General features: G+C 34.6%; 1 protein-coding gene across 1 annotated transcript; it reads left to right on the top strand.

Moving 5' to 3' along the window:
• Positions 1-6: 6 nt before the first annotated feature.
• LOC100540217 (protein FAM49A) lies at positions 7-10,376 on the top strand. The gene is made up of 9 exons (XM_019613282.1): positions 7-58; positions 947-1,052; positions 2,140-2,276; positions 2,358-2,435; positions 2,717-2,833; positions 2,927-3,006; positions 4,507-4,633; positions 6,866-6,936; positions 8,295-10,376. The coding sequence occupies exons 1-9, from the start codon at positions 8-10 to the stop codon at positions 8,356-8,358; spliced, it is 831 nt and encodes a 276-aa protein (XP_019468827.1). The 5' UTR covers position 7; the 3' UTR covers positions 8,359-10,376.
• The last annotated feature ends 6,283 nt before the right edge of the window (positions 10,377-16,659 follow it).

The raw sequence follows: 16,659 nt of genomic DNA, 5'->3' as shown, positions 1-16,659 counted from the left end.
AGAAAGTATGCTTGCAGATCTTCAGGCTTACAAAGGAGCTGGACAAGAAATTCGAGATGTATGTTTGTTCAAGCTAATGGGAGTACTCTGGAAGAAGAACTGAACAGAGCAGTGTGTTCCTTGGTTCTGTTCTGTATGCAGGAACATTCAATGGAACTATATGAGAATCTATATAATTCTATTTTGAAAGCTTACGGATTCAGTGCAACATGATAAGCTGTAATGTTAAATTATTAAATGATGGCTGTTGGAACTTCTTTTAGGTCTACTACTAGCAATTAATTAATATTTATTTTTCACTTTGAGACAGTTTCATATACCTCATCTCATATACCTTATGGTTAAAGTTACAGTTAAGAACTAATACTTAAGAAATAATACTCAAATGTCAGAAACTCATAGGAAAAAATACTGGAAATAGCTATTCTATGTAATGAGATAATGAAATACAGAAAATTGGAATTTTATATCAATTTTGCACGTGTCTTACACTGTGAAATTAGTTTTGAGATACAATTCTGAATTGTAACTTACAGTTTGTCTCAGCTGACCAAAACTTTCCCTGTGTCAGCCTCAAATTTACTTTTAGCGTGAGCTCTTAGCAACATAAGTTTAAAATAATAATTGTAAAAAGCTGTTTATTTCTGCATATAGTACTTATACTCCTGATGCTTTTGCAGTATGTTTTTATTCAAAGAATGTGTTAAAAGATTCCTGCATGTCAGTGTTGGATTAAATGAATATTATTAAGTTATTATGCTAAAGGGAAGAAGGAAAAGAATGGTATTTTTTAGACTTAATAACTTTCGCACATGATGTTAATTCTTATAATTGTCCTATGTTTTACAATACTTACTTTCTGAAATGCTGTACTGGACAACTTCCAAATCACCTTTTACTTGCTGTTTGTAATTCACAGTTCTTTATGATGGAATTTTCATTTCAGGCAATACAAAACCCCAATGATATCCAGTTGCAAGAAAAAGCATGGAATTCAGTGTGTCCTCTGGTCGTGAGGCTGAAGCGCTTTTATGAGTTTTCACTGAGATTAGGTGAGCCCTGGTTTAGTATGTCTGTTTTACTCAGTTACTTTAAAGAAATATGAAATTTCTTTTTCCACTAATTTTAAAGGGCTTTTGTTTTGTCTCTTTGATCTTAACAGACATTTGCCTTCACTTACATTTCTCAGTGCAGTTTTTTTAATCTTCTTTTGATTTAAAAATTATTTAAAGTTTGTTGGCTTGCCACCTAAAATGTATATTATCCAAATAGAGCACAGAGAATACAATTGTGACTGTAAAGTTTTTATCTGATGCCTCCCACCGTTCAACATTTCATTGATGTTTGTTGTACTGATGCAGTTTACTTTTTTTAATTTGAATTCTCATAGAGAACAGAGTTTTAAAAGGAATGAAGACAAAAATATTTTGAGATTTGCTTTTAAATAAAAAGGGGGATAACAGGGACGGGAGGATATCTATACTCTCTTGCAGCATGGAAATGCAAGGCTGGACACGTTTTAAACTGACTTAACCATCCTTGCTGCCCTCAAAAAATGATGTAATTAAGCCTTGAATTAAGACTCTGGATGACAGTCTTTGTGCAAAAAAATGTCTTTATAAAGTGGGGAAGTTCCCAGTAAGGGGAATTCTTCTATAAAGTTCTGCTATGCCTATCACTTTTTAAGTAATGTTAGTAATTATAGACACAGGAGCTGAACTACATTGCTATCAGTGCTTAAGAGTACACTTTCAATAACTAAGATGCCAGAACAATCTCTGTACTGTGTTGATGGCTAATTCAGGAAGATGAAAAAGAGAGAACAGAATATTTGAATATAGGAGAAATGCTTTCTCCATAGAATTTTTGTAAGGTTCCAAGATAAAGGGTGTTAGATGGGAAAAACGGACATAATGGAAAAGAGTCCGTTGATAAAAATGGAGAGAAAATGGCAGAAAGCTTAACAAAACTTAGCAGAAATTCCTTTGACTAATGTTTCTCACCTTAGAATAGAAATGAAGGGCTAACAAATGTTGGGGCTGTGCATATTCTAAGCCTTCCTTCTCTTCTAACAAGTATTTAAATGCTTACATAAAGTCTTACCTTAACACAGACTGAAAAAAAATATTTTATTTTTAGAAAAGGCCCTGCAGAGCTTACTGGAATCTTTGACATGCCCACCTTATACTCCAACTCAACACCTGGAACGGGAACAGGCTCTGGCTAAAGAGTTTGCAGAAATCTTACATTTTACTCTTCGTTTTGATGAACTTAAGGTTAAAATCTTTTACTGCATGCTATTTTTTTTCCATATATTTTGGATCAAAACTGATTATTTTCTGTTTTCTTTCACTAAGATGAGAAACCCAGCAATTCAGAATGACTTCAGTTATTATAGGCGGACAATAAGTCGCAACAGGATAAACAACATGCATGTAAGTAAATAAGGTCTGATCTGCTCTTCATGTTGAAATATGTATCATTTTATGCATATTTATACCATTTGTGGTAGTGTGTTGTTTTTTTTTCTTGATTCATTAGCTGTCATATTCTCACCTTCACAATGAGAGTTAAGCAGCAGTCTGGATAAAGTGATTAGGCTGGAACTATTCATTCAGCAACCTGCTTCCTGACGTGAACAAGCACTATATCTTTTTCTTGCTGGTATCAAGATTTTAAGAGTTTAACTAACTATTTTTTTTCATGTTTTTCTCAGCTAGACATCGAGAATGAAGTCAACAATGAAATGGCCAATAGGATGTCTCTGTTTTATGCAGAAGCAACACCAATGCTGAAAACACTCAGTAATGCAACTACACATTTTGTATCAGAAGTAAGTAATGGGAGAGAAAAGGGCAAAACACACAGACATTTTTAATTTTACAAGATGATGTACTCAATGATGACTCTTTTTTAACCCTTCTAGAACAAAACATTGCCAATCGAAAATACAACAGACTGCTTAAGTACTATGGCTAGTGTATGTAAAGTCATGTTGGAAACACCGTAAGTTTTATCTTAAATCTTGTTTTTATTGTATGTGACCATTTTTACCATCTTTATTTATTTCCATCTGGAATAAACAGTTGTTGTTTTTTTTTTTCCAAATGATTTCCTGCTTGCCTTAAGTTGCAGTCACACTGAACAAAGCACAATCTGTTTTTAGAAAGTTTTGCCTCCTATTTTAACCTTAGATATTTTTTCCACAAATCAGTGCTGAATTTTGTTAGAGAGGGTCTGTATTTCAACAAAGGTTAACATACGAGAATAATCTTTCATAATCTTTTATAGTATCTGTCTCATCTAACCAGAACTATAGGGCAACTACTGTCTCTTGCCCATCCTGCAAAATTATTACCATGCTTAGAGGCCAGATTTTGGCACAAATACGCATATAGTAGATGGGAATCATCTCAAAATCCTGTGACATCTTAGTATGAGTCACTGAAAATACACATATGTGTATGCTCCCTTTTTTTTTTTTGCATAAGTAGAGAAACAGTAAATTGTGAGTTGTCTACTAGAAGAGAAAATTGAGTTTATTATCCAGTATTTAGTTTTAACTGTGAGATAATCAGACACTTTCACATCTAAATTTCTACAGCCTTTAAATCTGGTCACGTTATGATGCTGTATTTATAGCTCTAAATCAGAGGATGAAATCTGAAGTCACTGTAAGCTGAGAGATAGTACAGTACAGCTTTAGGAAATTTTGATTTTATTTTAAATAAAATTTTATACTGAAAATAGTGAATAACAGTAGACAAATTATGTACTATCTACTTAAATGATATTTGTTTTGTAACAGTGTTGCTTGCCATTTTTCAGGCATTGTGCTTCTCTCTATTACATTTAATTCACTTCTTTGTGATAGTTTTAGGTAAAAGAGCTGTGATAGGGATTGTCTTAACTGTATCATCCATATTCTTATTTTGCAGTTGAAAAGACAAAGAGAAACTCTTTGGAATGAGTTCAATCCATTCCCATACAATATACCTCTACTTTTTAGATGTCTGGTAAACCTATGTTGCCTATGTACTTGAAAAGAGATATCAGTAATTATGAATCCAGGTGAAGACCTGTAATTAAAAGCTGCTGAAATTAGATTCTGCCTAAATGTTACTTGTTTCAAAGTAAGAATTTAAGCAAAAAAAAAAAATAGTTTTCCTGTGAAGTCCCATATGTTGTGTTTCTAAGAAGCAGCAGAAGTATGATGAGTCTCCATCATATTTTATCAGCCATGGAACACTTCAGCAAAAGTTGCTGGCCTCACGGAAACGAGGATATGAACTAGGAATGTTTAGTAAAAGAGATTTAAATATCTATTTGCTTCCTAACCTTCTTTGTAAATTGACAGGGACTTAGCAATTTAAAGGTCTTTAAAATTTTGCAAAGATTTCTCTTGTATTTGTAGTATTTTCAAGTACAATCTTTAGGTTTTGTTCCTTCACAGCCTGGTTTGCAAAAGTCAACAGTCAAGACATTTTTTTTCCTGTTGTTTTTCAGAGAGTACAGGAGTAGATTCACCAGTGAAGAGACTCTTATGTTCTGCATGAGAGTAATGGTGGGAGTTATCATACTTTATGATCATGTTCATCCTGTGGGAGCTTTCTCAAAGACATCAAAGATTGATGTAAGAATGACTTTTCTTAACATCACATAGGTTTGAGAACACCAGTCTGTGGATTTTTTTTCCAGCACAGACTTATGACTTTCTATACATCATTTTAATAACTTTTAAGTGGCAAAACTTAGAATTTATCTTCACCTGTTTGCTTTCATTATATCAGCTTGTTTAAAATTAAAATATGTATTTTCTCTCAGACATAGATACTCATTTGTCTTTATCTCTGCTTTTCTGCCAGCTGTATGGTTACACTAAAATAATTCTGCGTTACAGCTACCCTTGAATAAGTTCTATAGTCATAAGTTTTTATTTATCATGTAATCTCTTTATTCTGAAATGCTCATTTTTGGTTCTAGCTCTGTTGTAAATAAGCAACTATTCTATATTGTCTCTGCTTAGCCTGAGATCTAAAGTAAGAGAACTGAAATCCTACTGTTGTAATGCTAATAATGAGCCTTCAGTTTTAGTTTTGGCATGACCAGTCACAGCAGAATCAACCTTATATTTTCATCTGAGATACTGCAAGCACACACATTTTTTTTAAAAAAAAAAAAAACCTCTTTTTGTGCTGCATGTTTTTACTAACCTAAATCTCATAAAGCACATCTTTCAAGAGAAATAATCTGTAATGGATGGTTAATCTTTCCCTTTACAAAACAGCCTACTTCTAAAGAAAATATATAAATATATATATGTAATATTACTATGCTTCACTCTTTGTTAGCATTTTTTATCTGCAGATAAGACTATTTTACCACATCTCTTTTTTGACTCTGCTTAACAGAGGGAAAGATATGTCAGAAAGAGGTGAATTGATTTGCTGAAGGTCACGCAGCAGATAGAGCCTGGGAATTGAATGCAGACTTCCTGACTGCTAATGTAGTCTCATGCCTACAGAGACAGCACAAGTAAAAATTTTCACAGGACCATATATATAGTGTGTGTACTTTTGATTCTCGCATTTATCCGAAAGCCTTGTAACCTCACATTGTAGTTAATGTAAATGAAAGGCAGAAAATGAACAACTTAGTTTTTTAAAAAATGAGTAAATGGTCCCAAATATTAATTGGTTTAATTAGTTTGGAGATTATTCTCTTAAAAAAAAAAAAATCAGTAGATGCATTTGTTTTACTATAATAAACAATTCTGTTTTCCAAGACATTCACTTCTTGGAATCCATTTTAGGAGTTCAGGGACAGTGGTACAAATTAATTTTTCCTTACTTTTTCAAGACTATTTCAAGCTGTTGATTATAGGCACCTAGCTTAGATGCTTATAGGCACTTAGCTTAGAGATTCTCTTTTTTGGCTGTTTCAAGGATTCTGATTCTAACAAAAGTGGAATTGAATAATTTGAATTTTTCTCCACTTTGAGTTTGCCTGATCTGAACATGCACTGCTACTGCATACTGTGCTCTGAGTTTTTTGAGTTTCACCTAGACTGGTTTCTGGATAGCTACTAGATGTATACCTAGCAATGGAAGAAAAGGGTACTTCCAGAGAATGATTAATTACATCTGAAGTTATATTCTGAATAGGTTGGAGGAATTTATTATTCCTCTCTGAACTACATAGGGATTCTGTAGACTGGATCAGATGAGTTCTGTCTGCTTGCTCTGCTTCATTTTTTCTGTTGTAAATTTGGACAGTGTTTTCAGCCTGATTTTTGTACTCTCTCAAGCAGATGTTCTTTCACTGTGGTGTTTAAAATCAGCATCAGGGACTTCTCATCTCAGATGAAGTTAGAAACTACTAGTTATGAAACAAACTGTAAGCTATCACTATTTACAACTAGAGTCTGAATACTGAAAATGTATTCCTTGTGTACAAATATAAATATAAAAGTCAAAGTTAAAACATTTCTTCTTACAGTTCCTAGCAGCAGTGACAGGGAACTGTCTTTTGAAATCCTGATTATTCTTTTTGAGTTTATCAGCTGTTCTTGAATATTTTTTTAAGTTACAGTTGGGGAAATTATGTGTGAATTAAAATAATATACATTTCATTTATAATTTAGTATCTACACATGCTTTTTAAACAAGATATTTTAATTTTAATTGTATTTTAATTTTTTAATTGAACATCATTTCAAATAAGATAAACGTTTATTGTTTCATATAAAGCAGCATTAACATTCAGTAGGAAAAAAAGGCTGCCTATCTTTGGTGAAAGTTTTCCTTGTTTTCAGCTAGTGCAATTCATGTATTATTGTTCAATAGTGGCATGCTTCTGTTCCCAGATGAAGGGATGCATAAAAGTTTTAAAGGAACAACCACCTGACACTGTGGAAGGACTTCTGAATGCTCTCAGGTATGTATGGAGTCACTGTTTGATTCAGCCCTAATTTTTTTTCCTCCTAATTTTTTAAAAACTTAAGACTTTTTAACCTTATCTTGTTCTATTAAGAAAATTGTCATTTCAGGTTTGGCTTTATCACCTGAGGTTTTCTTAAGTTTATAATATATAAGTTTAATATTCTTCCTCTCAGTTCCATTTCACTTTTATAGGCAATGATTATTGATACTGGAAGTCATAATCTCCATGAATGATAGAGATAAGTAAAAGTTCATTTAATTGCCTAATTTCTCATACTATTTATACTCCCCTTTTTTCTTTTATTTGGATCAAGTGAACCATTTTATTTTAATTGTGCTTAATGATACAACTTGAAGAAGACAGCTACTCAAATCCAAGTCCTGTAGCTGAGACTTAAAAGTGCTGTCTTGGAAAACAAGACACAATGACGTGAACTTCTCTGAAACTCAGAAAGGAGTCATAGTACCAAATTTTTTACAGCTGTGTTGAATTCTTTAGCTGTTGAGTGCTTGGATAGAGCAAGAAGTATTGCCATAACCACCTCTGCTTTTGCTTATCATATCTTTTGAATTGAAATTGATGTGGAGTTAAATCCTACGGCTATCAGATGTCTTTTGAGCTTGTGCGATGATTGATTTCCCTACCAACATACACTGTGGAGAATATGTTTGGGCTTAAGTGGAAGAAACACACTAAAAGCTCTTGATTCCTCCAAAGATATTTCTAAAGGTGCGGCTCAGCACCAAACAGCCTTCTGGTTTAAACAAAAAAAAAAAAAAAAAAAAAGAAACACTCTATGTCACAAGATACAAGGGTACAGGGCCTTTAAGACATTCTTAAAATTAAGCTTTTAGGTTTTGTCAGAATTCATTTTAGGTTCTTAAATCCTTTTAGTAGTTTTTACCCTATTTCTCATGTCATCCCGTGTATTGTATTTCTTTTGAGGATTTAACTGAAAGAAAGAGAATTCTACAGAATCAAATGCTGTTCTTGAAATAAGATGATTTGATTTCAATTTCCTGCCATATCACAGACACTGCATTTGACTGCAGACCTCTCTTTTAAATTGACGCTCTTGCTGCACTGACATTGCTACGATTGTTGGCTCGAGGACAGGATTTAGCCTCAATTCTCAACCTATTAACAAAGAATAATCTCATGTCAGGGATATTTAGAAGATAAAGAGCGTTGGACAATTAGTAATTAAATTCCAGTGATCGGTGAGCACAGGAACATATATATGCATCTTTGTGTAAATGAACTACATTGATTTCAAAAACAGCCAATGAGTTTTTTAGACTTTTAAAATCCCTGCTTTTTTATTAAATACTGTTCTAATTTGTAATTTCTAGGTTCACTACAAAACACCTGAATGATGAATCTACTTCCAAACAAATTCGAGCTATGCTGCAGTAGTGTCCTGAGACGACTTAGATGTTTGTATTGACCACAGAAGATGTGTATGTTTACATAATTTAATACAGTTTGATGTTAATACTTGTGTGTATTTACATAACCATTTTCTTCACATTGCTAAAATATATGAACCTGTAGTCATTACCCAACTGACTATATATAATGCAGCCTAAGTTTATATGCTAGCCTTTATCTTTTGACCTTTAAAATACTTTTTTACTTACATACTTTAGCTGAAACAGTTTATCTGTGCATTTCAATTCTTAAATGCCTTCTCTGGTAGATAAAATAGAAATCAGATAAACTGAAATGTCAAAGTTGCCATAGGAGACGAACTTTAAAGGAGGAGAAAGTTAATAAAAGAAGAAAAAAAAATTGTAGGTATAGGAGAATACCTGAATGTTTAACTTCATTAAATACATTGTTTTTCCTGTAATTAGTGGAGATCTATCTAATTTTAAGGGTTATGTGCTGGCCAACATCCAAAAATGTATTGCAGAAGAGGTCATTTTGCCTCTTTTAATATGTATAGCCTGTTCATTTCCACCCTTGGGAAAATTCGTTTTCAGATAGTATATAAATAAATATAAAGTGTATTTCAAGACCATTGCTAGATTTTGAAAACTGATTAATTTTATTAGATTTAGTAAGGTAAGGGAAAATGCTAATGTCTTTAAAAGAATGGGTTTTGTGGTGTAAATACATCATGGCAAACATTATCTGTTAGAGACAGCTCTACCTGGTAAATTTTTTTATTATTATTATTATTATTTTTGCGAATACAAAATTGAATAAAGCAGAACACTCTTGTAGCAGTAGACTTCCCTAGTTTCAAATTGGCCTAATTAGACTAGGGATGATATAAAGAATTTTCAAGATCTGAGCTGTTCCAATGCACTCTATCAATTTCCTTGATAGTCATATTCATCAGCTGATTCAGAATCAGCACGGATATGTTTCAGCTCACTGCTTTTCACTGTTTTTCTAGATGTGATTGATGCTTCAAGGAGTTGATTTCCTTACTCAGTTGGTAGTTCTTACTTTCTAGTAATCTTCTCCAGTAAATGGAATAGAAATATTTTGTCAAAAGCAGCAAAGTGCTTGTGCTCTATTAAATGTCTTCTCTGAGTGATCTGCAATTACTGTACATATTCTTGCAGAGGTCACATTCTGAAAATACGTTCAATTGTGTACTCTGCATATATGCATGAAAACTCCAGTGCTTGTGCACAGGTTCAGATTTGTTTATTCTTGTGTACATAAATCAGAGGTGGTGTGCTGTCACTGGAATTTTCATGCTTTTCACTTCTGAAAATATTAACCATAAGAGTTTGAAGAATGCATTTGGTCTGCTAAAACTCAGCTGCACTGTTACAAATTTAGCCAATGAACTTTGTCCTTAAAAAGTATTACTTTCATAAGTTCTTTAGAATTGTGTTAGAATTTATTTGTGAGCAGAATTATATGAGGTTTCTCAGATGTCATGAGAACTCACAGATGTTAGCGTTATACATGTAACAATGCAGGAAAGCACTGCAACTGTAGAGTTCATTTCATAGATCTGCAGTTTTAGCAGATCACTATGTTATCATCAGGAACAGAATTAGAAATTGCTAATTGTCTTTCAGAAGCAGTGATCACACTACTATTTTATAATAGTAAAGTCACTGTTTACCAACTCCATTTTTAATGGGGAGGTATTTACAAATATGTACTAGGGGAATTTCTGTTTTGTTCATAGTCACTTTCAGTTAGGTAAATCAACATGAATTACAGATCATTCTATTGAGTTTTGGTATCTAATGTTAATACATGCTTAGCTGCAATCACTTGTCAAACAATGAAATCTTTATGTCACCCAAAGGAAAGTTATTCATCACTTATGTAATAAAAATGTAAACTTTAAAGCATTCTGCAAGTTGTTATGTGCTGTTTGCTGAAAAAACTGAATTTCTTCGCCTGCTGTGATGTTTTTGTACAGAAGTTTGTTGGAAATAATAAAAAGTTTGGTACAGTAAGCATTGGCACTGTCTCTATTTACACAACATTAAAAAGTTGAGAAGGATTTCATTTAAGTTTTGGATCTGTTATATGGTAGGCTCACTTTTATATATATATATTTGGTCTCTAGTTTCTTTAAACATCATTTGAATTATTTCACTTGCATGCCCCAGTGATACAACTTCAAGTTAGTTAAACAGTTCATGATTTTTTGACAGTTAATGTCAGCTGTCTTTCATCTTGGCATGGGGAAATTGTTGATAATGTTTTACATAGCGGTGGAGATAAATCATAGAATCATAGAATCACCAAGGTTGGAAAAGACCTCCAAGATCATCCAGTCCAACCATCCACCTATTGCCAATATTTCATACTGAACCCATGTCCTTCAGTACAACACCTAAATTTTTCTTGAACTCCTCTAGGGTTGGTGATTCCACCACCTCCCTGGGCAACCAGTTCCAGTGCCTGACCACTTTCTTGGAGAATAAGTATTTCCTAACATCCAACCTCAATCTCCCCTGTCACAACTTGAGGCCATCCATGATCTTTATATCTGCACATCAGTCATTCTAGACTGTGGTGGACATCTCAGACTGCCTTTATAATCAGTAAGATCACCAGAGGATGATTCACTTCATTTGCACTTAAGTGCAAATGAATTACTCTTAGAAGAGAGGCTCTGTAACCTAGTGGTCAAAGTTAGGTCTCCATTTTGGCAATGCTTCTTCTGTGACTAAGAATACGTAAGATCATATCTTAATGAGAGATCATATCATAATGAGAGCATTTCGGAATCGGAAGGTTTAGTCTAACCTTCCCTGCTCAAAGCGTGACTAAATAAGTGTGAGTAGTTCGGATCAGAATAGCCTTAAAAAAAAAAAGAAAAAAAAAAGTTGGGTGTTTGTTCTGTAGCAGAAAAAGGTGCTATTTTAGGTTGATATGAATTTGAAAGACTAGAATAGCTGCAAAAAAACCTGATGGATTTAATCTCTATTCAGAACCATAACTCATAACTTCAAAGCTTTCTGCTGCCACTGAGCAGCTGTCAATAAGCATAGTTGCTAGAAGTATATTTACTGGTATGCGATGAGCAGCATCACTCATATAAATTATCTAATGTTTTCCATGTACTTACAAAGCAATGAAAAATCATCTCTGTTTTTCTATTGTATTTTGCTAAGCTTAGACTGGTATTGAGATGCAAGTAGTATATAAGATAACTTGTGTTCTATAAATATAATGAATTAAGTAAAATAAGGCATAAACTTGTCATATAAAATGATCTCTTTCCCCTTTTCCATTTCCTTCTTGAGAAGCTTAATAGAATCAATATATTCCTACAGAAATACAGCACCAGTACGTGTATGCAAATATTTGGAAATATGGCATCTTATTTTCATTCCATACCTAGTTTTGTATGTTTGTATGCATTTTGAAATATCTCTACAGGCCTTAAAGAAAACCTATCTGAATGTAGACAAATATCTTTTTTTTTTTTTTCGCATTTACAAACCAAAGCTTCAGAAACAATGAGAAATACAGAAGAAAAACTTAATGTTTAAACAACATTATGAACTTCATGGAATCAGTGTAGTCAAGATTGGAAGGGACCTCTGAAGGTTTAGTCTAACCTTCCTTGCTCAAAGCGTGATTAACTAAAGCAGGTTTTTTTCAGGTTTTGAATATTTCCAAGAACGAAAACTGCTGCTTACATGGAGAATCTATTTCAGTGTTAGCCTATCTTACAGAAAAAAAAAAAAAGTTTCATATATTTAGGCTCAATTTCTTGAATCTCATTTGCGTCATTTGCGCTTGTTGCCTCTTGCCTGTTTCTGGACATCACTGAAAAGAGTGGCTTTGTCTTTTTTTTTTCCTGCCATGTTGTGCAGTTTGGTAGGAGTCCCTTGAGCTATCTTTTCTCCAAGTTAAACAGTCCCTGCTTTCTCAGCGTGTACTCACGTGACAGATGCTTTGGTCTCCTCATCATCTTCACATCCCTTTGCTGGACTCACTCCTGTAAGTCCATGTCTCTCTTGTACCAGGAACCCCATACCCGGTACCAGCAGTCCAGATGTGTGTCACCAGTGCTGAACAGTGCAGAAGAACCACCTTCCTCAGTTTGCTCATGATACTACTCCTTATACAGCCCTGGATGCTCCTGGCCTTTTATTTACTCATTTATTTTTCCTATGAAGGCATATCGCAAACTTGTGCATTCTGCTGCCCAACATGTGCTTCAGTTTTCTTTCTGACAGAGTGCTTTGCAGCTACTTGGCCCCCAACCTGTACAGATGGAGGAGGTTATTCTTCTCTAGGTACATGACTTGATGGTTCCCATTGTTAAACTTTGTAATTCACTAATCTCTGAGATTCTCTCTCCCAGTGGCAGCACAAGCATCTGGTGTATCAACCACTCCTCCCAGTTCTGTTTCATCTACAAAATTCCCATCCCACCCTCCAAATCATTAACGAAGATGTTAAACGGTATTGGCTCCATTATCAACCACTGGGTACACCGCCAGTGCCTGGAATCCAGAAGGACTTTGTTCTACTACTCACCGCACCTTTGAGCCTGGCAGTTCAGCTATTTGTCAGTATACCTCACTGTCTCGTTATCTCATCTGTATTTCAGCAGTTTGTCTGTGAGAATCTTTTGGAAGGTACCGTCAAAAGCCTTGCTGCAGTACAAAATAAGCAACATCCACAATTCTTCCTTCATTCATCAGGCCAGTCATCTTGTTATAGAAAGCCAGTAGGTTTATCAGACACAATATATAGATTATCAGTCAACGGTGAATACTCCCAAGCAACCTGTTATCCAATTCTACATTCAGAAATTGTTTCCAGGAGCATTTGTTACATCAGATTCTCATGGATTGTCAAGCTTGTCAGGTGAAGCCAAGAAGCCTGAAGTTCTCTAAAGTCTCCTTGCAATTCTTGAATTAATAACTAGCAGCATTTGTTTTCATCCTATCCTCAATGACATCATCCAGCTCTCAGCACTGATGGTGCTTCCAATCAGTTCATATGGATGTGTGTAAATCCAGTTTGTTTAAATATTTCCTAACCTGAACCTCCTCCACTTAGAGTAACTTTTTACTCCAGACTTTCTCTCTGGGATTTCTGAAGGCAAATCCGACCATTAAAGACATGGGCAAAGAAAGCACTGAGTTCCTTGCCCACATTCTTTGTAACCACGTCCTCTGTGACATTTAGCAGTGGGAATACGTTTTCTGTAGCCTTCCTATTGCTGCCGATACTCTGGTAGGAGCCCTTTTGTTTGGCCTTCATCTCAACCACATTTAACTCCACGGAGGCTTTGGTCTTCCTACGTCACTTCTCCCTGTTCTCTCTTCTTGCATAGTACTTTAAGTTTGGCTTGGCTTCCTGCTCATCAGGACCTTTCATTCTTGAGCTTGGATCAGGTGATCCTTGAAGATCATCCAGCTTCCCTGGGTTCCTCCTCAGGAATGTAACCCATGCAATTCTTCCACCCTGAGCCTTTAAAAAATATATATAAATCCCAAATTTAATCTTTTCTGAAAATTGCCTTATGATTTTATAGTTGAAAATACGCCTTAATAATTACATGTATTCTAAAACTATTAGAAATGCATGATTCAAGGAACATAAAATGTCAAGAAACACAAATCTTGCTTATTCAAAATGTTAATATTTTTAAGAGAGTCTTTTAATTTACTTTAAGAGTAGTCCACTCATTGCTGTTCTCTTGCTGCAAATGGCTTCTCTAATGCATAACTTCAGAATCTACAGACGTGAAGCCAGTGAGTTTCAGTCACAGTGATATGATTATAATTCATCAATAATTAAATAAAACCGAGTTCAGTTAAAAAGCAAATTTAATAGATTTAATATTTTAGGTAGCAACAGACTAAAAAAGGTGAATTCCAAATTGCCAAATAATCCAAATTCTGAAAACCCTATTCTCCTTTGCATCAATTTGACACAAATATAAGTCGATTCAAGAGAGCTGTTTCTGATTGACATGGGTGTAAACGATATCCTTCGGGTTTTTTTTTTTCAGTTGTGGCCTTTGACCCTAATTGCTTATTACTGAGCAAATTGAGTCTTCTGCTAGTGCAGATCAATGACGTAACTCGATAATCTTGCAGCGATCTGACTCTTGACTGCTTTGAAATTAAAACTAAAAAGAACAGTGCAGTAGGTATTCTAGAAAGTCAATACGTATGTAGTTAAAAAATAGACCAACCAGACACTGATCCCTAGTTTAAAGGGAGGATATGTCATGAATTTTCAACTCTTAATTTGGGTCCAATCTGGGATTATCAGAATCTTGTCTTGGATATTTGGACCATGACAAATATATAGGTCTGGATATTACGAAATTTTTTACATTCCTCTTGCCATTTTAAGATTACAAATAATTTAAAGTTCAGAAATCTGTTACGTGGCTTGGATGAAAATTGCTATTACAGTCCGTATGATTATTCTTACTCTGATGCTGCATTCACTGTAATGAATGGATTCATAGAATATTTCCATGAATTTTAGTGAAATTACACACAGCTGCTCTCTTCAGACATAAAAACTATGGCAGAATTTCTCTGTCGTCTTCAGACATACAGAAGACGATTGAAGATGGCAGTAGTAGATTAACCTCAATATAGTTGATGGAAGATAACATAAGAAAAAGAGGAGAAAGCTCTAGATTTGGCATGGATGTAGGCATCGTGCAATTCAGAAACTATCCTATGCTGTGGGTTGTGTGACATGGCAATGTCCTAAGATCATGTTAGATGCAGAGGGAACTTAAGGGCTTTCGTGAGGAAAAGATTCTACCCAAAATGAAGAACTTGTCATGATTACAGAAAACTTAATGGCTTATCTAACCTTACCTCCTATCACTTCTTTAACAGAAACCTTCCCAAATATGATTCCTTACAGTGGACTTGAATATATTATACAACTGTAATCACTTTAATTGAGGTAAATAAAGAAAACCAAATATTTTACTCTTTTTTTTCATTAATGATGTAATTGCTTATTTATAAATAATGCAATTCAGCATAAGTTAAATGAAGTCAATAAAACACTCAAATATGTGCTGTCTGCAATGTAGTTTAAATTCATTTGTTAAAAAAAAGTACTTCAGAGACAAGATTATTTTTCAAACAAGCACCAGTAGTCCTCCCAATTGTATGCACTTTCCAAACGGAAGCTGGAGTTTTCCAATACAAGAATTATCTGAGTTAGTATGCAAGTAGATTGCGTCGAGAGGTGTGGTTAGAAATATTTTGGCAGACTTTGACATGGCCTGAGCTACAGGTAATTCTTCATGTTGGGAAGTTTGATATCCCTCAGTCCTGTCCTACTTAGGAAATTTTTTAAAAATTTAAAATATAATAAAAACGGAACTTGTCCTTTCCTCCTGTACCAATAACAATTGAAATATCATACTAAATATCTGGTGATGAGAGACTAGCAACCAAACATTTGCGTATATTAGCTCTGGGAATTTACAGTCTCCAATTTAATACATACTATTTTTTAAACTAGATAGTAGTTGGACCATTTCTGTGTAAAATAAAAGGCTAAAAAACAGCAGTTTTTTGGAAAGTCAGTCAGAGATTTTCTGTGTTCAGAAACGCATGGAGTCATAGAATCATATTATAGAATGATGGAACAGCTTGGGTTGGAAGGGACCTCAAGGGTCATTGAGTTCCAATCCCCCTGCTGCAGGCAGGGCTGTCAACTTCCATATATAATACCAGACCAGGCTGCCCAGGGCCCCATCCAACCTGGCCTTGAACACCTCCAGGGACAGGGCATCCACAGCCTCTCTGGGCAGCTGTTCCAGCACCTCACCACTCTCGTGGTAAACGAAGTCCATTTTTCCTGGAGTGTTTTCAGTGGTATTAGTGGTAGATTATATTAGAAACTTCTACTGGAATAATTCCTCTGAGACACCCTTTATTGGCCTCATGGGTAAAGAAGCATCAGAATGATATACAACATTCTATACTTTGCAGTGGCGAGTCATTTACCTTCCTGATCTTGAAAGCAGGATGAAAATAGTTCATGATCAGAGTTGCTAAAAAAGACCATATTGCCTTATTTTTAATTACATTAATTTTTCTTTTATCATGTCCTTTCAAAATTAGAAAATGCAGTTTTTCTTGTGTTAGGACATATAAATTCTTCCTTTGGTTGGCCTGACAGGCCATTTGAAGCATAGACTTCTGAGTCTGGCCTGCGCCATCTTAACTAATAGAGGTGGCAGGTGTTAGAAGCTGAATTTTCATTTGGTCTTTCAAG

This window comes from Meleagris gallopavo, chromosome 2 (assembly GCF_000146605.3).
Source record: "Meleagris gallopavo isolate NT-WF06-2002-E0010 breed Aviagen turkey brand Nicholas breeding stock chromosome 2, Turkey_5.1, whole genome shotgun sequence".
NCBI classification, from domain to species: Eukaryota; Metazoa; Chordata; class Aves; order Galliformes; family Phasianidae; genus Meleagris; species Meleagris gallopavo.
The sequence above is the reverse complement of the archived record's forward strand: the minus strand, read 5'-3'. Positions and strand labels throughout refer to the sequence as shown.